At 35.8% G+C, this 22,437-nt stretch overlaps 3 protein-coding genes across 3 annotated transcripts; 1 reads left to right on the top strand and 2 right to left on the bottom strand.

Moving 5' to 3' along the window:
- Positions 1-245: 245 nt before the first annotated feature.
- On the bottom strand, positions 246-4,843 carry LOC106434408 (mitotic spindle checkpoint protein MAD1-like). The gene is made up of 16 exons (XM_048742722.1): positions 4,506-4,843; positions 4,341-4,440; positions 4,081-4,241; positions 3,804-4,001; positions 3,625-3,717; positions 3,388-3,504; positions 3,065-3,312; positions 2,544-2,715; positions 2,207-2,317; positions 1,928-2,131; positions 1,585-1,747; positions 1,301-1,391; positions 1,142-1,211; positions 764-892; positions 618-656; positions 246-527 (listed from the first exon to the last, which is right to left on the bottom strand). The coding sequence occupies exons 1-16, from the start codon at positions 4,677-4,679 to the stop codon at positions 438-440; spliced, it is 2,160 nt and encodes a 719-aa protein (XP_048598679.1). The 5' UTR covers positions 4,680-4,843; the 3' UTR covers positions 246-437.
- A 4,926-nt stretch (positions 4,844-9,769) lies between these two features.
- On the top strand, positions 9,770-13,496 carry LOC125579124 (exocyst complex component EXO84B-like). Its single transcript, XM_048742721.1, has 7 exons — positions 9,770-10,108; positions 10,296-10,393; positions 10,472-11,480; positions 11,909-12,427; positions 12,622-12,810; positions 12,879-13,015; positions 13,112-13,496. Exons 1-7 carry the CDS (start codon positions 9,968-9,970, stop codon positions 13,266-13,268), a joined length of 2,250 nt encoding a protein of 749 aa, XP_048598678.1. The 5' UTR covers positions 9,770-9,967; the 3' UTR covers positions 13,269-13,496.
- A 347-nt stretch (positions 13,497-13,843) lies between these two features.
- Positions 13,844-20,414, bottom strand: LOC106430644 (leucine-rich repeat receptor protein kinase HPCA1-like). The gene is made up of 19 exons (XM_048742720.1): positions 20,110-20,414; positions 19,905-20,025; positions 19,746-19,817; positions 19,589-19,663; positions 18,548-18,619; positions 18,291-18,455; positions 18,120-18,194; positions 17,976-18,047; positions 17,839-17,910; positions 17,685-17,753; positions 17,489-17,563; positions 17,339-17,410; positions 16,165-16,302; positions 15,595-16,070; positions 15,357-15,509; positions 15,138-15,274; positions 14,838-15,057; positions 14,522-14,757; positions 13,844-14,447 (listed from the first exon to the last, which is right to left on the bottom strand). Exons 1-19 carry the CDS (start codon positions 20,195-20,197, stop codon positions 13,974-13,976), a joined length of 2,862 nt encoding a protein of 953 aa, XP_048598677.1. The 5' UTR covers positions 20,198-20,414; the 3' UTR covers positions 13,844-13,973.
- Between the last annotated feature and the right edge of the window lie 2,023 nt (positions 20,415-22,437).

The raw sequence follows: 22,437 nt of genomic DNA, 5'->3' as shown, positions 1-22,437 counted from the left end.
CAATTCATGTATGAAATTTGAATTAATTGAATATTTGTGTATGAATTCGCACAGTTCGTTTGTTCATGTATTGTCGGGACCATTGGCCTCTCTTAATGTAGGAGTACGCCGATTTTCCTGCAAAATCATCCTAAAGGTTAAGGAATCTTATAGAGATATAGAGCAACTGCAACACTTGCTTATCGGGATCAAGGTGGTCTACAATCAAATCAGATCCTCCAGCTTCTAAAAGATGCAAACAACACTGATCTAAATCACGTCAGCATCTTTTATACCAAAATAGTGTTACCAATCACCACATTTCCCGCAGAGATAACACAACCACAAATATGGATATAATAAATAGATGAGTTTGGTTTTAAGCCTGCGGTCTTTCAGCGGAATTTGTATTTATACAAACCAAAAAAAAACGAGTTGGGAATAATGACTCGGTACTCTCAGTATAGCGTGCGGCGGTTGAATGATTCCATTGTTAAATTGGCTGTAAAAGCTGGAATCGAGTTGAATTTCCTGATGAATATTTCTATCTGCAATCAACACACATAGAATGAGGACTGTACACTGCTATACTAAGAGGATGGTCATGTTACCAAGGAAAAATAAGTTCTGCACTTTACCTGCTTCGCTATCTCACCCTGAGAGGTGTATTGATTGTCCTGATGGGATGAAATCAGTATTACTAAATCAACCGAGACAAAAAAAAAGCTTCAAATGCAACATTTGAAGTGTATATATATATAAAAGTTGCCATATAATGACTTACTAGGATGCTAGTGTTTCCAGATTCGTAATCAAATTCAAGTTTTTCATCGTCACTTTGAGCATAGATCGACTGGAGAGTAAAACGAGTAACTGGGATTCCATTGGGACGCTGATGTTCATCCATTACAATCTGCCACGAATAAGATAACAAGTTTCTATAGGTGAACAAGGATTTATGATCATCATTAATAATGGAAGGAATCACAATTAAAGACAGTAATACCCCCCCCCCCCCCACCCCCCCCCCCCCCTTTCGAATTTGATAGTTTTTTTTACATTTTATCAGAAATGTTACGCATCCATAATCATTGCCTTCATGGAACCATTGTAATGCTCATCAAACTTAAAGACATGCGAGTGCTACGAGCAAGTGGCATACCTTATAACCGAAAAGCTCACAACAAGCCCTCCTAAACACGGAAATCCTATCAGCAAAAACAGTTTTGTACCTGTTTCATAGTCTCCACATGCTTCAGTATGAGGAAAGAAAGGTTATATTTCGGACAAAAGTATGTATTCAACATTTACAACGACATACCTCTCTTCACGTTTCTCAAGTGTAGCAATTTGCTCTTTTAGTTGAGCAATCTTTCCAGTTATATGAGAATCAACTAGCTTACCTGCATCTCCTGTGAAAATATTCACGAAAAAAAATTGTCAAAAAGCTTACTCTGTAAACTACGATGACTTTTTTTTAAATGCATGCAGAGTATCATGACACAGAGAAATTAATGCATGCTTCTACAGGCTTAATTTAATTTGTAATTGTTGACTACTGGCAACATCATAAAAAGGAAAAAGGTTAAAAAATTCGAAATTTACCTGACTGGCTCTTCAATTCTTCAACAGCTTGAAGTCTTTCTTTTGTTTTTTGTAACTCTGCTTGTAAAGCTTCTATTGTTTGTTTGGCCTCATTCTCTACACCAAGAGTATTCACCATGCGCAAAACCCTTGTATTTGCAGCAGAGAAATCACCATGTCCCAGCTGCCATATAAATGTTAAATGGCATTTTTGATTTTGCTTTTACAATAATGGAACATTTCATGGTACCTTACACTAACAAAAGATGAAGTACATAAGACTCATTCTAACCATGGAATATGTTCAATTTTCAGTAAAAAATGTCAAGAGTTGGTCTTCAAACAGTGTGTTACAGTTAAGTACCTTTGACTCCAGTAAAGAGATCTCAGAGCGTAGGCGATCACTATCCCTTTCCAGCGACTTCATTCTCCTTGCTTCACTGACTAATTTATCATTCAGATGTTCTATTTCATCGCGTTGACGATTATTGACATCTTTAAGTTGGCTTAGCTCCTTCTCCAACTCCTTAAGATAGTTCTCCTTTTTCGCAAGAGAAGATTCAAAGCTCTGTACATACATAAAACGCAAACTAAGAATACGCTACGAACCAAAAATAAATAGTCAATAATGGTATTCTAGAACCTGAGCAAGGGTTCCATCTGTTGTCGCGGACACAGATCCGTCACTGTTGGACTTCCTTCGCTCACTAACAACAGCTTTTAGTTGTTCTTTCTCTTCTGTGACCAAAGCAAGCTGTCATTATAAGATAATATATCTGTTAGCAAGAGTGCCAAAAAAAACAGGTTTTTATCAACGATGTCCCGGCAAAACACTTGGGATATTATCCTATGAATATTGACTCTATTTACATAGCATTAATCCGCTTCTTATGAGCGCACAAACAATTTATCAACATGAAATACGGATATGATGAACCTTCCGACTCATACACAGCACAAGTAACAAAATTCAATCGTACCATTGCTTCAATCCTCTTCACATCAGATTTGAGTGCCTCAAATTTCTCTTTAGCTAATGCAGCCTCAGTTTCAGCATTCTGCTTGCCAAGTTGAGTAGCATCCAGAGCCGCCTCCAGTTGGTTAAATCGTGTACTTGCTTCCCCAATCTTCATAGTGCTATCAAGAACCTCCCTTCAAAAGACATAACACAAGTCACTAGGAAGTCAAAGATACAGGGGTAACCTCAGATTGGTATAAGACTACTCTAGATGATTGCTCTCACGCACACTTACCTCTCCTAAGATTTTCACTAGCAAGCCAGAATATCTCTAAAATATAAAGTTACATTTGTACAAACTGGTGTTGCAAATGTCTATGATAAATAATATCTTGTTCACCTACGAGAAATCGGGAAATGAGCAATAACGACCATCTCAAATCTCTCTGCACAGAAATCTTTTATGCACGTATAGTTATTTGAAACAACACCATAAGAAGACTAGTGATAAGCTAATAATCTGCTAAGACTATGTTGACATACTTTTGCAGCGCCGAGAATTTCATAACAACGTCATCAGGACAGTATACACCAGGAATGTTGTTTAGCAATGACTTCCAAGAGCACAACTCATTCTCCAATTTGTCAAAGCTTATCTGCAATTCAGGCAATTTTGATAACTCTGATTCTGCTCTCTCCCTACGGCTTTTTTCTTCCAGTAATTTCACTTTCAACAGCTCAGCATCTAATTGCTGTGATTTTAACTTTCTAGCTTCTCGGACTTCAGCTTCCTGATACAATTACCAAGTATCAATATTGTTAAGAAATACAATATGGAAACTAGCATAACATTTTGTCAAACTTACACAGCGCTTAAGTTCCTCCTGGAGAGTTTTAAACAATACATTGTTATCTGAAGGAGAAGCTGCTTCAGAAGTGAACGACGAAAGCTTCTTGTATACTTCAGTTTTTTCGTGCAAACACTGCAAAAGAAACAAATAGAAAAAAGTCAAATGAGTCAGCGAGAAATCTACCAAAATAGTTGATAACATATAAAGATTTGTTTTTATCATATTTAAGATTTACGTCAAAAAACAGCCTACCTCGTCAAATTTCTGTTTAAGATCCTCCAGCTGTGATCTTAAGAGATCTGACTCCGTCTCCGCACTCTGTGCTCTACATTGCATCCTTTCAAGCTAAAAAGCAAAGAAAAAACTCCAGTCAAGATATCATGAGAAACATGCCTTGAGTGAATACATCAAGTCTCCTAATTGATACTTACATCTGCACCAATTCTAGATACAGAAAGCTTTGCTTCTTTACCCAAGTGGGCAATATCATTATTCAGACGATTTCTCTCCCTCTCCACACTACCAGACAACTGACTTAGTTTTTCTTCCAAAAGTTTAGCTTTTTCTTCTGCTGTTGCAACTGAAGACTCGGCTTTCGTTCGGAGGTTCATTTCACTTTGAAGCTTTACCTGGTGACAAAAGGATTATGTTAACAAAACTTTTGCCACCAATGACATTGACAACAAATTAAAAGGACAGTTGAACAACCTCCAGGTCATGGCAAGACTGTAGTGCTTTTGTATACCGCTCTTGAGAATTATTCATCTCCATTAGGAGCTGCTCCTGAAGCACCTTTTCACGCCCTTTGGCAGCAGCAAGTTCTTGCTCCGAGTATAAGAACTTATCTCGAAATTGCTTTCTCTCTTCGTCTGTTGTTAGTATAAGAAACCAAATCAGCAGCCAGAACCTAACTAGCATTTGGAATCAAGACTCTCTCTGGTTTCAAACTGAAAACAACACACACACACCTGCTTGGGTGAAATTCTGATTTAGAGTCTGTAACATGGTCTGATACCCCTGCGCTTGTTTCTCTGCTTTGCTTAAGGCATCTAGAACATCAGATTTAACCTACAAAACAATGAGAAAACCTTTAGATTTGAGCACCGTTGAGGAAGAAGATATGATTTAACAACCATTTGGCGGCACTGATAGGTGCAAAGGTGCTGATCCGAATGGTCATGAGAAGCTGTTTGAAGCGGAGCAGGAAGAGGAGAATCTTCGTAGATAACGAGCTGGTCCCCGGTGGGGGTGGAGCTGCCGCCGGCTTCGGACCGGGCTTTCTTCGGCGGCGGAGTCCTCAACATCATGTTGGACTTGAGCAATTAGGGTTACGTATCTCCCCAAAAAGAATCTAGCTTCTCCGATTTGAAAACCAAGGCGCCACTGCCTCGAAAACCGACGAAGGTTTTGATGAGAGAGAGAGAGAGAGAGAGAGAGAGAGGCTTTCGGAATTCGGACGAGGAAGGGGAGCTAGATGGGTCTCTCGTCGATGTGTAAATGCAATTTAAATGGGCCGTTTCTCAATGGGCTTACGATTGTGGGCTAATTATCACATTGTATATGACAACTTGTTAAATCTATGGGGAAATTTTTAAAAAAAATCTATTTATACAAAGGGGTGATTGGTTAAGACGTAGAAAGTGACTTTACCTTTAATTTTCATCTACAACTTTAAAGACTACCAATCATGTTTTATCTTAGTTTTTAAAGGTACAACAAAAAAATTAAAACTATAGCAAAAACATACAAAAAATGGTTGTAAAAATCGTATTTTCTAAAGTCCCATCTTTTTAGCCGTAGGAAATTTTAAAGGTACATCTCTTAAAGCTAAATCAAAAAATTCTACAGACTAAATTCAAAAGTAAATTTTCTACTGTTACAGCCCAACCAATCACCCCCAAAGTTGTTAAACCCATTCATTAATAATATGTTTTATTTAATATTTGCCTTAATCAATCAAAATATCTCTACTCCTATTTATAAGGAATACACTAAGTTAATTATGTTAATTGTTGTTACTAATCGATTTAAAACAAACACTAAGGCCAAACAATAATTAATCTAATATTAAATAGCAGCTCACAAAACTAATTGATTTCTATTATAACATTTGTACTTATGATATTACATTATTTCTTAGAGTTTAAAGAAAGAATCACAATAACAAAGCACATAGTATGGTATGAAAACAAAATCATAATAGTAAAATCATTAATCTAACAATTTTGGGGAATATGTACGAAAAGTAACTAAAACAAAAAATATTTATGATAAAATTTTGTTATTTAATATAAGTTTAGAAACTATTTAAAACCCTATAAATCTATACTCTTAAATCATCCAAAAATCTGCTAATTAATCTCGGTTCTCACAAACTTAACAGATGTAACTATTATAAAATGCACATAAAATATAAGAAATATAGGCATCGAATATTCGGATTTAGAACAGATTGATTTTTTTTTGGGTATAGATCCTTAAAGTCCTAGCCATTTGGACCTAATTAGGTCTTTGAAAACATTTGGTTTGGGATTTAGGTTGGTTTCTTTCAGGTCCGAATCCATAATTTAAATACATGTAAATAACTCTAACTTTTGAGTATATAGCGGGTCCGGTCGGTTCTAATATTTTAAACCCGAAAAGATTTTAAATATCCAAAAAAATCTAAAAAGTACACGAAAACCCAAAAGATACTTGACACGAAAACATACCCGAAAACTGAAACGAATATCCAAAAATATTAAAATATCTAAAAAAGACCTAAAATTTTACCTCAAAATCTGATCCGAAAACCAAAAAAACGTAAAATTTTATCAGAATGCGATTTTTTAAATGAAATTTTGTCTAAAACCCGAAACTATAACAAAAATCCAAACTTGAAAATTAAAAATTATTCGTAATTTCAAAAAACATATTCAAAATATTAAAATATACCTAATAACTAAAAACTATTTTGGATGTTTTGGATACTCGATTGGGTCTCGAATAGGACATGGACTCGATAGAAACTTGCGGGTCCAAAAACTACCCAATAGGTATTTTGCCCTGGATCCATACAGAAGTCGAACCTGTAAACTAATTCATAAATTATACAAATTTTAAAAATTCTCTTCAATATAATATGAATTTTAACATAATAATGTACAACATCACTAAATACTATTTCATATCAAAATTTGTGTATCATCCAAAAATAACTCGTGCTTTCAAAGCGCGGTTCAAAATCTAGTTCTTCGTTATTGCTCGGTGCCATTGTTAGGTCAAAATCGGTCACGACGAAATTAACGGCAAAATATTCTTTGAACATGAAAGCATATTTTAAAATTCTTAAGAGAGGTTTTATAACTATTTACAAGTTTTAAGAAACATTTTTCCGTAAAACAGAATTTGGAAAGTTTTCGCGGAGCAATCTTATTGGGAAAACTATGAGATAGTCTTTCGCAAAACAACTCTCAGGAGATTTACACAAATTTTTTTACGTAAAACAAATCAATTGATACCAAAAATTCACATAAACAACCAATGCAGATGTTAAGAGAGGGAGAAGGGGACCAACAATGCTCAAATCGCCCACATAGCTTCCTCACATCTCCAAATCACCCTCATAGTCTCTCTCTCTCTCTCTCTCTCTCTCTCTCTCTCTCTCTCTCTCTCTCTCTCTCTCTCTCTCTCTCTCTCTCTCTCTCTCTCTCTCTCTCTCTCTCTCTCTCTCTCTCTCTCTCTCTCTCTCTCTCTCTCTCTCTCTCTCTCTCTATCCTCATTCCATGAGCTCAAATCGCCCACATGGCTTCTCACACTCTCAAATCACTCTCATAGGCTCTCTGAGGTTTAGCGAGACTTTCATTATGTTCTCCTTTGAATCTCGATCGAAATGTCTCTCGTTTCGTCTCAATTGGAGTTTTCGTGACATTTTACGGTAAAAATACGAAAGACTTGTTTTCTCATAAAAGTCTGAATCAATCGTATGCGACGATAATCTATACTATTAAAGGAGGATCCTATTGTCATAATTACCTTAGGGGCATGTTTCCTTCACTAACATTGCATGTTTCATTAAGGGCAATTAAGTAATATTAATAACAAATCTATATTGGGTCATTATTTTTGGATCCAGCCCAAATCAAATCTCTCTTGGGCTATTTGGGCCTATTAAAAAATCAGATTCAATTCTCACTTTTTTTTTCTTTTGGGCCATTGAGTCCAAGTTAAAATAATTTTTTTTCAACTATTCTTAATTATTATTTTTTTTTTTTTTAATATAATTTAAGCATTCATAAAAATAATTGAATTTTTTTATTGAAAAGTATAAATCTTTATTAAAAGTATATAATTTTTTAATTAAAATATTAACCCCATAATAAAATTAATTTATCAGAGTTATACCAACTTAATTCATTAAAAAAATAAAGTTTAATTTTTTTAACATAGATAGTCATTTAAAACGAAATACGATAAATAAAGATAAAAATTTTAAATCTTTTATAAAATAAAGTACAAATATATGAAAATGTGACATTTACTAAATATTTGTCAATTGAAAAAAAAAAAAAAAAAAATAAACCCGCGCTTTGAAAGCGCGGGTCAAAATCTAGTGACTAACTTAACACCAATGTTATCTCGGTTAAAATGTTGGTTTACATCATCCCATAGGAACAACGCCATGGGAACCAACATCATATAAATATGTAATCTCTATGAAATTAATCGTAAAAACGTTCATGTCGAAAAACGGTCCGAGAATGTCTAAAACGCGATAAAATCCAACTTACGATTAAAACGAGAACAAATCCAAAGAATAATGACGGTTTACTCGATTTTGATGGAAGATAAATGGAAAAGAAGATGAATGTAAAACGTCCAAGATAAACATGAAGATCGAGAAGATAAGGAAGATTTCCGTGAAGAGATAGATTCAAATCGAGGGCAAAAAGGAAAAGACGGCTGACCTTGGAGGCATATATAAGGAGAGACTGGGCGAGCAGCACGAGAGACATAAATTTTTCTTAGCAACTTAGGCACTTAGAGAAATTTTAGACATTTTTGTTTTGTTATCGAGCTGCGACTTAACTAGGCTCGAAGTTTAGGTGGTTAGAACTATAGATCCCGCTGACAGCTCTTGAAGCCAAGGCTTTTAGGACCTATTGTACGATTGCCACACTCATACACAGATTCGAAATAAGAACATCGTTACTTTGCTCTCAAGTTTTGATTCATTTTACTTCGTCTATTTTAGTATTTCGATCTCTTGTCGTTGGCTTAGTAAATTTTTGAGACTTTAAGGAAAGTAAGGGTTTCTTTGCTTTCTTCTGTTCATTGAAATCGATAGTGTGAATTTCGGTTCCCAAAGTCATGTTACAATCTGCCAAATAAGATGACAAATATTTGCGGTGCGTTGATTTTCGAAGTGAAGCCATATAGCTTTGTGACACGAAGTTCCGTTACCATAGCCTATGATTCATTGACGAGGATATTCTTTTTTTGGTAGGAAGATGGGAGGAAGCCTCCCAAATTTATTTAAACTAAAACTTCAAATTACAGTCGAACTTGTCGTGGCTGTAACAGTCCATCGACATCCTCTCGTATCAAACTAACAAACTCAAGCGGAACAACATCAAAACGATGAAACCCAAAAGAAAGAGAAAACGCAAGGTTAGCTAACCCATCAGCTAATCGGTTAGCTTCCCTATACACGTGAACAATTCGGACCAACCAGTCCTTGACGAGGATATTCTTTGCAACCTAGTAACTCGATTTAATTGTTTATTGTCCAATTTTGTGTAATTCCAACAAAATTTATCATTTCTATTGGATTGGCATGTATATGAATGTTCTATTTTTTAGGTTCTCCTTGTATAAAGTCACTGTTATTTTTGGATGAACTACTAGAGCAGTAGATTGTGTTGATCTTGCCGGGATTGTAAGAACCCATGGATCTTTCAATGCTCTTATATGAAAAAGCATGAATGCATTTTTTTTGTCTAATTTCCAAAGTCAATAACGGCCTAAGTCGTCTAACTACCATTAAAGTTTTCCATGTATAAGAAGGGTTATCAATATCTATTGCGCACAAAGACGAACTAAGCCTATAATATTTTCTACAAGAACTCTTGCAAGTAGAAAATTTGGAAACTGAATCAATTTTCATAGTCGTTTCGCTAACAAATTCAGATTAATCTCATTGATCAAACGAAAATCCAAGGTACCTTCTTCTTTGGCATTGCATAGTTTCTCTCATGTCGCAAAAATTGATTTTTAACGGGTTTAAAATGGCTTATTCACTCAAAGTGTGAGATTTATTTATGTTTTTAATTAGATTTGAAAGTATGATATTATTTTGATGATTTTTATTTAATTTAATCAAACATTATTTTTTTGTTGTTTTTTCTTCAAAGAGAAAAACCTTTATTGGTGACCGAGAAAAAGGAAAAATCTTTATTAAAATCAAGGTTCCGTGTTGGCTTAATCGCTGGTTGCCAACTCGATCGTCATCTATCATCCATCGCTACCTTTTCAATCTTGTCATTCCCTGCTCTGATCTCTAGCCTCCGCCTCAGATCTGAAACCGAAACACTGTAAAATTTAGGGTATAGGGAAGATGGCGGCGAAGACGGCCAGATCAAAAAGCACATCGACGAAGGAAAACGGCGTCAGAGTGGAGGAAGGCCTGAGTCTGTTCAAGTCTGATAAGTTCGACGCCGACGCTTATGTTCAATCCAAATGTTCTATCAACGAGAAGGTTGGCTTTTTCTTTAAAAAGGTTTTTCCGTAATAGATACTAGTTAGCAGATTGTGTTAGGATGATACTATTTGTTTCCTGTATCAGAGACATCATTTGTTGCCTCGTTTAGTCAATTTCGGATCTGAGGGTTTAGGATTTGTCTACAAAAGGACTAGTATTCGATTTGGTTATGATCTGTTTGCAGGATATAAAGCAGTTATGCTCTTATCTATTGGATTTGAAGAAAGCTTCTGCGGAAGAAATGCGGCGGAGTGTTTATGCTAATTATCCAGCCTTTATACGGTTAAGCTGATATCCTCTCTGTCGTTTTTTTTTTTTTTTTTCAATCTTAGCAGTGTGTTAATCTTTTGTTATGTGCAGGACATCGAAAGAGATATCAGACTTGGAAGGGGAGCTATCATCTATTAGAAATCTTCTGTCCACTCAGGCCACTCTAATTCATGGCTTAGCGAATGGAGTTAACATTGACCACGATGGATCTCCCGCAAATGGTGTGTTGAGTTTTGAAGACAACGACCTCTCTGATCTGGAGAAATGGGCTGCAGAATATCCTGACCAGCTTGATGCTTTGTTAGCTGAAAGAAGAGTAGATGAAGCTCTGGCAGCTTTTGATGAGGGTGAACTTTTGATATCTCAAGCCAACGAAAATCACACTCTAAGCTCTTCTCTACTTTCATCTCTTCAGTTTGCTATTGCCGAGCGCAAGCAAAAACTAGCTGACCAACTTGCCAAAGCTGCATGTCAACCTTCGACCCGAGGTGGGGAACTTCGCTCAGCAATAACAGCTCTCAAAAGGCTTGGCGATGGTCCTCGAGCCCATACTGTGCTTCTTGATGCCCATTTCCAGAGATATCAATACAACATGCAAAGTCTTCGTCCATCTAGCACCTCATATGGAGGAGCGTACACTGCTGCGCTTTCTCAGCTTGTTTTCTCTGCTATCTCTCAAGCGTCTAGCGACTCGTTGGGAATCTTTGGGAAGGAGCCAGCATATAGTTCTGAGCTTGTTACTTGGGCTACTAAGCAAACAGAGGCGTTTTCCCTTCTTGTTAAAAGGCATGCATTAGCATCTTCCGCAGCAGCAGGAGGACTGAGAGCCGCGGCAGAGTGTGCACAGATAGCTCTTGGGCATTGTTCTTTGTTGGAAGCTCGTGGTTTGTCCCTCTGCCCAGTGCTTTTGAAGCACTTTAAGCCTATTGTGGAACAGGCATTGGAGGCCAATCTTAAACGCATTGAAGAAAACACTGCAGCTATGGCTGCTGCAGATGATTGGGTGCTGACGAATCCTCCTGCTGGTAGTCGTCATGCCAGTACAGCATTTCAGAATAAGCTTACATCCAGTGCCCACCGCTTTAATCTGATGGTCCAGGTAGCCAATCTTTTGTAAAACGCTTTTCTCAAAAAAAATTTAGATTTTGTTTCAAAGTTGTGCTAGAGAATATGAAGTTTTAGCAAATGCTTGAAGTTGGATTATCTGTGAATCTTAAAATGTCGTCTTTGTCACTGTTCAATATGCCAGTATCCTATGATAATTGCTTATTTCATAACTTATGAGTTAATACGAAATTGACTAGCCATTGTGGATGATGATTAATTAAACCCTTCACTAGAGTATGTCAAGGACTGAAACTGTTGCCATATTGCACGTGCATCCCCACTGAAAATATTGATGAAGTCTATGCAGTACCAATTCTGGCTTAGTCTGGTCTGATAGGCAAATGGACTGCCTAGTGGATTCTCCTGAATTCTGGAGATGTATTCCTAGTTGATCCTCTTACGATTTGTCTTTTGTTGCAGGACTTCTTTGAGGACGTAGGACCTCTTCTAAGTATGCAGTTGGGAAGTAAAGCGCTGGAAGGTCTGTTTCGAGTGTTCAACTCATATGTAGATGTGCTGGTAAGAGCACTTCCTGGTTCGATGGAAGAAGAAGAAGCAAATTTTGAAGGTTTTGGTAATAAGATTGTCCAAATGGCTGAGACCGAGGCGCAACAACTTGCATTACTTGCAAACGCGTCATTGCTAGCTGATGAACTACTCCCGCGTGCTGCCATGAAACTGGCTCCTCTTGATCAGACAAGTCACAGGACAGACGACCTAAGGAGACATTCAGACAGACAAAATCGTAATCCTGAACAGCGAGAATGGAAGCGGCGTTTACTTAGTACTGTTGACAAGTTAAAAGATGCATTTTGTCGCCAGCATGCCTTGGATCTCATTTTTACCGAGGAAGGAGATAGCCATCTGTCCGCGGATATGTACATAAACATGGATGGAAATGGCGATGATGTGGACTGGTTCCCATCTCTGATATTCCAGGTAATTGTGGTTTAATCTCCATCTGTCCAGAAAGCCTTACTGTGATCACGTTTTGTACCAACTTAGGTACTTTGACTGTCGGATTCTATCTTGTCTAATTGAATCTACTATGTTTTTCGTGGTCTATTTAACAATATTTTTGTTCTGTTAGCTTATTTTTCATATACTTTGGGTGTTGTGTCGTTGGAAAACAGGAACTTTATGCGAAACTTAACAGGATGGCAAGTCTAGCAGCAGATATGTTTGAAGGAAGAGAAAGATTTGCCACTTCTTTGTTGATGCGATTAACAGAGACAGTGATCTTATGGCTTTCCGGAGACCAGAGCTTCTGGGATGACATTGAGGAAGGACCCAGACCTTTGGGGCCTCTTGGCCTCCGGCAGGTTTGTAAGAAGATTTTACGTGCATCAAAACTGCCGAATACTTTTCTAACAAGCTGCATCTGTCACAGCTATATTTGGACATGAAGTTTGTCATATGCTTTGCATCCCAAGGTCGCTACCTATCGAGGAATTTGCACAGGGGAACTAATGAGATAATAACTAAAGCCTTAGCAGCTTTCAGTGCAACAGGACTGGATCCATATAGGTAAGTCGGTTTTGAGGGTATTTTGGTACATTATAACTTCTTCATTTTTTTTTCTGGTTGTACAAATGGATAAATATGGTTTTGAATGATGTGCAGTGATCTGCCAGAAGACGACTGGTTCAACGAGATATGTCTGGATGGAATGGAAAGATTGAGTGGTAAAGCAAAAGGCAACAATGGGGAAGTCCACAGTCCGACTGCTTCAGTGTCGGCCCAGTCTGTTTCATCCGCGAGATCTCATGGCAGCTATTAAACCAATCGCATCTTTCATTTGTAAAGAAAGTGAGTGGTAATAACTTTCGATCTTCTCTTCTCAGCTCTGCTTCTTTTTTTTTTTTTTATAGACTCAGCAAATTATATGATGAGACATGATTCTGGGGTTTGTAAATGTGGTTGTGTTGAATATGTTATTGTTCTCTTTTATTGATTCTATTATCTGCATCGTTTGGGTTATGAAGTAAAGAGTATTGATCTTTAGTCACTACACAGTACACACTTTTTCTTTTGGTATGTAGTAAAGTTGATGCTCTGTTGGAAATTTCTTTAGCTTCTCTCTGCCTTCTGCTAAATTTTTTTTTGGCGATATAAACGGAAATCTTAAAGTAGCTGTTTTCTGAAGGAGATTATCAATTAACATTTTCTCTTGTACAAAAGTCAAGGTAAAGGGAAGAAAATAGAGTCGGCTTCGCAAATAAAAGCTTTTAAACCACAGTAACAACAACACTCGAGATGAATTATATTCTTATTTGTCGAACGTTTAAAAACCGGTGTTTATGTTAAAAAGATCTAGTAGTTATTTTAATACTGAGTTTTGCCCCATTCCTCTGCTACGTGGGAAACACAAATAAAAATTAGTGACACATACAACAAATTAAATCATGCATGTCAACCACATTCACAAGGCATTTCAAATATGAAGTCAATTACAAAATATCAACAACAAAAAAAAAACAATCGATCACTGGGGTTCGAGCTTTGAAGCTGGGAAATTCCCACTGTACTGGAACGAGTCCTTGCCATAAGGATCACCAGATCCTTTGATTGCATCCTCGTACGTTGCCGAAGTCGATGCTGAATCCCCGTTCGGGTTTAACCCAGCGAGCTGCATTATGTTCTCAATCTCTTTCACAACATCACCCATGGATGGTCTATTCACTCCTTCCTCCTCCACGCATCTCAGAGCCAAATCTACGTACTTCTCAAACCCTTTAAGGTTGCTGCTGCTTGTGATGATCGTCGTGTCCAACAGTTCTTGCAGGTCATACAAACTCCTCGACTTATTCATTTTCATCTTCACCTCTCTCACCACGTATTTACCTTTCTCTATTGGACTTTTACCGGTTAATAGCTCAAGCATCACCACACCAAACCCATACACATCACTCTTCTCGGTCAACTGATTTGTCATGTAGTACTCAGGATCCAAGTAGCCCTAATTCCAGATATATTGCGAGGTTAAATGTATATGATAAAAGAGAGAAAAGATGATGATGATTCTCTACTCACCATGGTTCCTTTCACTTGTGTTGTCACATGAGTTTTCTCAGGGTCTCCCACAAGTTTGGAGAGGCCAAAATCGGCAACCTTTGCAGTTAGATTTTCATCAAGTAATATATTATTTGATTTGATGTCTCTGTGTATAATTGGAGGATCAGCAAGCTCATGAAGATAAGCCAGACCCTTCCCTGAACCAAGTGCTATTCTGAGCCTTCTTATCCAATCAAGTCTTATCCCACTCTTCCCTGTATTTTTTTTTAAAGAAAATATTCAGCACCCAAAAAAACAATTTTAATTCCTTGAAGAAAGAGGTTTGGTATATTACCTGAGAGACTGTCTCTAAGAGAGCCATTTGGAATGTACTCGTATACAAGCATTTGTTCACTTCGATCAAAGCAAAAGCCCAAGAGTCTGACAACATTTTTATGATGAACCCTTGAAAGTAGTTCGATCTCAGTTTTGAATTCCAACCCTCCTTGCAAAGATCCTTGTTGAGCTCTTTTGATTGCAATGAGTTGCCCCGAGGGAAGAATCCCTCTGTAAACCTGTTTCACCATCAGACAGATTCGGGATCAGATATTTCAAATAAAGACCATTGATCAAGGCCACTGAAAAAGACACAAACCTTGCCATAACCTCCACCCCCAACATCATTTGCCTCTGAAAAGTTGTCTGTACATTTCTTCAACTCTTCAAAAGTAAAAGATTTTGCTCCCATTAGCTGCGGAGCATCAATACTGCTCTTGCTCGTACTCCACTTGGCTGAAACATACAAAAGAGAAGCTGTCAGCAGTTTCAGTCTTTAAGGGATAAATCTTTTGTACTAAACCTTTTTTCCTCTTACCAAAAGGATTATTTTGGTCAGTTGCTCTGTCTGCTCTCTTCCTCTGGCAGAGAGCGTAAACTCCAGCTAGAGTTAACAACAACAGAAGAACCGCGCAACCAACTGCTGCTCCGATTATGACGCCCATGTTTGATGACTTAAAACCTCCTCCATCTGTGGAAAAGAAAAAAAAAGGACAGAGCAAATGAGTCATATTGATCCAATATAGATTGGGTTTGGCTGTATGTATTGATCATACCAGAGAACTGAGTGTAGGGATCGGCTATGAAAATGTAAGGGCCAAATATAGGGGGAGGCTTATAAGTCTGGTTGCTAAAGGCAAAATTAACAAGTAACATTCCCGTCTCATTAAAACTCTCTCTGCCCAATGGAAAGACTAAAAGATCGATTAGAAGCTGATGATCTGTTGTGTTCTCTCTTATGTTTCTGACGGCCACGGAGTCCACTGGATAACTGAACTTATTGAAGAAACCAGTTATATCCTTCTGAAGAATTTCGAAGTTGGTGGAGTTGAATAACCCTGAGAAGGAAGGAGCCCTGAAATTGAATGTTCCTGTGAATGGATGCGCACAGCGGCACGAAGGACTCGCTTCCCTGCCATGATCACACGGAGAACAGGTTGTTGGAATGGTAGAATAAGAGGTATTGTGTGGGATTGCTGAGCAGTAACTTGGACTGTTTCCCTGCTCCTGGCACACTGGATTATTTGCCAATCTGTAGATTAGAATTAAACATAAGTAAATGACTGATGAAACAAAAAAACAAAAAAAAAAAACTTTTTTTTTTGATTTTTGACCAGGATACATACATTACTTGGATGCGTGTGTTAGAGGATGGTTGTGTATAAACATCTATGTCATTGTATTGCAAATCAACAAACTCCAACTGGTTGCTATAGCTGGTACCAAAGTCCAACGCTGAATTTATTCGATTCCTCTTTAGGATACTGAAGTTAAAAAAAAAAAGAAAAAAAAGTATAATAAGTACAGATGTGGCAGCACTGTGTTGATTTTGATATCGGTGCTGTTCGTTTGCTCATCTAGGTGATCCATCTGGGTGAAGATGCAAATCAATGTTCGTTTTGTGCATTAAAATGTTACATCCTGATGGATCATCCAATTGCATTTGTGAAAACTCACCTCAAATTCTCACTCACATAAGGATGAGTCTTCGCGGAGTATCTAAGTGAGGGTGAGTCTTCACCAAAAAAACAAAATTTTCGTCAAAAACATAAAAACACATTTTCTTACCAAAAACCGAAAAATACAATTTTTCATCAAAACCGAAAAACGCAATTTCCCGCTAAAATCGTAAAAAGGAACTTTGCGGCCAAAAATGCAAAAACACATTTTCCGTCAAAACCGTAAAAACCCACTTTTTGCCCAAAACCATAAAACGAGCTTTTCCACAAAATCATAAAAATGAATTTTCCCGTCAAAACCGGAAAAAATGCGATTTCTCGCAAAACTGTAAAAACACAATTTCCCGCCAAAACCATCATGGATCTCTTCATTACGGTTTTTGCGAGAAATTACATTTTTCCGGTTTTGGCGGGAAAGTTCCATTTTACGATTTTTTGGAAAAGCTCGTTTTATGGTTTTGGCAGAAACGTGAGTTTTTACGGTTTTGAGGGAGAAGTGTGTTTTTGCGGTTTTGGCGGGAAAGTTCCTTTTTACGATTTAAGCCGAAAATTGTGTTTTTCAGTTTTGACGGGAAATTGTGTTTTTTTGGTTTTGGCAAGAAAATGTATTTTTATATTTTTGACCAAAAATTTGTTTTTCTTTGGTGAAGACTCACCTAAATGCTCTGTGAAGACTCACCCTCATTTGGGTGAGAATTTGAGGTGAGTTTTCATAAATGCAGTTGGGTGATCCATCTAAATGTAACATTTTAATGCACAAAACGAATATTGATTTGCATCTTCACCCAAATAGATCACCTAGATGAGCAAACGAACATCACCGATATATTGTTTGACTCACACTGTCTGCAACTGAGGAGGGCTGAAAAATGAGTTTGGTATTGAACCATTAAGGTTGATCCCTTCCATCCTTCTGCAGAGGAGAACCATTTGTTCTTAGAAAGTAAACACATGGATATCAAGAAGAAAGAGAAGAGAAAAATGCTCATACAATGTTGCCAAGGAGCGTAATGAAGAGATCCATGATGGTATAGGTGAGAATTCCAAAGTGTTATTGCTTACATCTCTGTTATAAATCAATCACATTATGGCAGTTAGATTGTTTAATAATGAAAGGTCTGAGAAGAGTAGTAATGGTAAATTGAGCAGTAAAAGAGTGAGATAAATATAATAATAATAAAACTTACAATGTGTAGAGGCTGGTCAAGCTGGTTAAATTTGGAAGACTACCTGTAAATTCGTTGTTGGCCAAGTACCTACAGTGCATTTAACTAGAAACTATTTTACCTCTTCTATATATATTTACAAACACAGAACACAACTTTAGTTGCTCCCACTTACAGTTCTTGAAGATTTGTGAGGTTATTAAGACTTGTAGGAATATTGCCAGTAAGTTTATTCCTATCAAGGCGTCTGTAACAGAGAGTAAAAAATAAAAAAATTGGGATAAAACAATTTGAAAAGAATCTACTACTTACAACACTGTCAACGTTTTAACGAGGCTAAGGGTGTCTGGGATGTCCCCCGTGAAGTTGTTCCCATCGAATAGTCTATGGATAAAACAAAAAAATGCAGTCAACTTGTGCTGAACTCTCAGCATTCATAAGTAATATGAAGCTTACACATGTATCAAAGTCATTTTTGAGCTGAAAAGTGTTTCTGGGATAACTCCCGAAAGCTTGTTTTTTCCAAAATGACTGCAGGAGGAAGTGAGGAGAGTCAGACTAATTAGCATAATACTAAAACGAGTGATTATATTAAAAAATATTGAAGAGATTTGGAATTATATATACAAATGCTTAGTTTCAAGAAGCATATCAAGTCCAGGTGAAGAAGTCCCATTAGAAACTGGAATCGTTCCTTCAATCTGATTGTCAGCTATATCAAACCAATATAGGTTTGATAACCGTCCAATGGAAGCTGGAATTCTTCCACTAAATTGATTTAAATTCAGGGAGCTGTAGGGAAGCAACACAGATTAATACTACAAAGGCTCTTGATATCGCAAAGTAAAAAGATACTTTTCTATGAATAGGAAGAAACATCTTACAGATATATAAGTTGTTCAAGATCTCCAATGGACTCAGGGATTTGACCACTGAAACTACAGGCCACAAGGATCCTGGAGAGTAAAAAAAGTGTTGGTTATAATAGGAAAGTAGACAAGGAGATATATTAATCAATGACCCAATGATCTATGCTTGAAAGGGCGCAAGGTAAGGCAAGGCAAGGCAAGGCTACGAAGTACTAGAAACACGCTCCAAGCCTAGACGAATGCTCAGGTAGTCTTTGGTATCTGAGGCACAAACTACACAAGAAAATATTAGGTTAGTTATCTTCATTAATCCCTAAAGTCCTAACCTATGCATGTGTGCCACTATTTGTGGTTCTAAAATCATGGTTGTGACTGACAACCCTGGGTTATCAGAATTGTGGGATTATAGTTTGAAAAACATAGAAAGGGCAATCCGATAAACGCTAAAGTCATGAGTCTGAAATAAATAAATGAAATTACTATAGAATCAAAGTCTTTCTTTTAAATTTCTGAAAATCAAAGTCTAATTGTTTAAAACTCTAAAATTAGCATCATATATCATAATCATCAGCTTCCATAAACAATCCATTACCCCGTCTTCTCCAAAATCTTCTACAGTTTCATTCTCATAATGCTCATCAATCAACATTATGTGTGTTTAAGATGGCCTTCGAGGTGCTCCTGATCATTTAAAGAGTGAAGACTTTTTGCAACGAGTTTCAGACTTGGTTGGAAACTTGAAATAGTTAATTAGGTCTTTAAGTATATTCTCACGGGTAAATACGTTTTGTAAACGTAAAAAGTAACTAAACATTCAGTTGTAATCATATTACCCAAAAATCCCCATGCAAAATGATGTTTTATGGAAAATCTACCTTTTAAGAGTCGTGCGAGCGGTGTGAGGTGTGAGGCGCTATGAAGCGTTACTCAGCGAGCGCTTTTGTGAAATAACATAGCCTCCTCACTATGCTACATGATGGATGCTGAGCCTTGCATTGCCTTGCCTTGAGCCTAGGTGCTCCTTTTAGAACACAGCAAATGGTCTAGTTTTCTTACAAGTTCTTCAACTTCTTAAGTTGACCGATATTTGATGGAAGTGGTCCAGTCAATTCAGTGTTGTAAGACAAATCCCTACAAAGAGTAGGATCATAAAATGAGAAAAAATAAATCAATTTCTAATTAAGGAATAACAGAAAGAAGAAGGAAGACATACAAGATCTGCAATTCAGTCAAGCTTGCAATATCACTGGAAAGCTTTCCTTCCACGTCAAGGTTACCTAGTGATCTGCAACAAGCAACAACATAATGTTAATACTCTGCGAATGATTATTGGAAGAATAAGAAAAATTACAAATCACAAACAAGTCGTTACATTGAAACAACGCGGTCATTGGTACATGTGATTCCAACCCAATTGGTTCCACAAGGATCAGCACCTACCCAATTTTCAGGATACTTTGTCCAATCAGCCTTCAGGGCTTGTAAAGCAGAAGCTACACAAAATTTTCAGAAACTTTCAAAGATTTTGAAATTCTTACGTCTAAAACGGTGATCAGCATCTATTTTATTATACTTACCGTCAAAACCATTTGTGAGAGCAGAAACCGATAAAAATTGGAAGCAAAGCAAGATCAGGAGCATAAAGGCTCCAATTCTTGAACTCATCTTCGAACCGACAAAGAAACTCTTTCCTTTTCCTCTTCTTTTAATTGTAACTCAAAGAAAAAGTCATGTGGTCTACACAAGTTATGAAAGACTTTTTGAATAAAAAATACAGCCTCGCTTTCAAAACATGTAGGCAATAATGTTAACATAAAGGAGAAGACTTGAACAATTTAGTGAAGAACATATAAAAAACTTGGTCAATTTGAAACAGCCGATTATGGGATTTTAGAAAGTTTCAATTCAACAGGGTAATGGGAAGGAACAAATCATGAATAATACTTTAAAAAACCATGAGTTGTCGTGATGCAAAAATAGCGTGGGGCCTCTGTATATCTAACTATATATTAAATATACACTCATTATCGACTCAAAGAAAATAACAAAATACTAGGTTAAGACCCGCGCCTTGCACGGAATGAACATTATATATATAAATTATTTTATATATTATATGTTTATAACATATTATGAAATAATAAATATATATTTAATAATTAAAAAGTCATTATCTACTACTTATATAATTAAATTGGTACGAACATATAAATACATTTTATAAATCGGAAAAATATTTTTTTCTATTTGATATGATATATAATTAAATTTAAATGTTAGTAACATATATATGGTATATTTTAATATTAATATTTATTAGATGATGCTTTTTACTCATATTTGTTTTTATCATTTGTATATGTTACAGCAAAAAGTCTAAATTAGTGATAACAAAATTTTCACAGTGGAATTAATGGTTTAAGTAATTTATAATATTTTTAAAAATTAAGTTGTCAATATTTTTTCAAATTTTTTATCAAAAAAATGTTCAAAGTAAATTTCAAAATTAAGATATTTATGTATTTTTATATGGCATATAGTTTAATTTAAAATGATGCATATATTTATATATCTTTTATTTTTGATACTTATTAAATGAGACTTTCAACTTATATTATTTTTTAATTATTTGTATCATGTCATAACAAAAAATTTAAATCATAGATCACAAAATTTGAATGTGAAACTTTTAAAATTTTAGTAATTTATACTCGTTTTTAAAAATTCAAAATATAATATATAAATAATTTTTTTAATTTTTATTATATGGTTACTATGATTGTTTAATTTTTTTTAATAGCTTAAAATTAAACAAATATAATTATAATACACACTTATTTTTATCAAATCTTTATTATTTAAAATCATTAATTGTCATATATATACTTTAGCCACATTAGGCAATTTCGTATTCTTATTTAAGGAAAGAACGAAGCACATTAATAATGTATTTATTGTGGTTTAATAAAAAGCTTATTATATATTTAGATGGACCAACATATTTCTCTAATGATTCTAAGAATCATTCTAGTGATGACACGTGGCTACAAAAAAATGTTGTAATGCTTTTCAAATAATATATAGGGGATGTTTTTCGTGGGGGATGGAGTCCATACTTCAGCTATCGACGTATCAAGTTTTTGGCACAGATTATAAGGATCTAATCTCGATAATTCAAGATCCAAGAGCTTGGTCCAACTTCTTAACTGAATTGGACGAGCTGCAGAAGCTGAAGAGCAGATTCCCAGAATTCTCTATTGTTTTTATTCCTCGATCTGAAAATGTATCGTCTGATTCATTAGCTAAGATAGCGAGATCCTTTCATAGGGATATGTATTACATTGATTGTTTTATTCCGGTCTGGTTCTCTAGACCACCTCAAGCTTGAGTAATAGATCAACCATTTGATGCAAAAAAAAAAGAAAAGAAAATAACAAAATATGTACATAATTGTTTTTTTTTTGAAACTGTTATTTCGGTCTCGATGGACCGCAACATCTTTATAATATTATTTAAAAAATTATTTTTTACGTGTCCGCTTAATTTTTACAGTAGTCAGTTACAAAGATATTTTTCATAAACTAAAGTTATTACATAGCTGTAATTGTCAGTATCTTTATTTTAATTTTATTAATGTTTTATTTTATTTTAATAATATCAAAAAAGGAAAATATCAATTTTTAGATTAAAAACTATTTGAGATATTTTTATTGAATCATGCCTAAGTTATTTTTTCCAAGGTTACTTTTAAAATATCTACATAGTCAAATATACATAAACGACACGTCAGCAGACTAAAGCGTAAATAACATACAAAGACAAAGTTACAATTTCCAATGTTTTTAAAATATATTCTTTATATTTTATTTTAATTATCGTTTTAGATTTGAACACACACATTAAAA

The sequence above is a fragment of the Brassica napus genome, chromosome A10, assembly GCF_020379485.1.
Source record: "Brassica napus cultivar Da-Ae chromosome A10, Da-Ae, whole genome shotgun sequence".
NCBI lineage: Eukaryota > Viridiplantae > Streptophyta > Magnoliopsida > Brassicales > Brassicaceae > Brassica > Brassica napus.
Note: the sequence above shows the minus strand (reverse complement) of the source record. Positions and strands in the feature narration are given on the sequence as shown.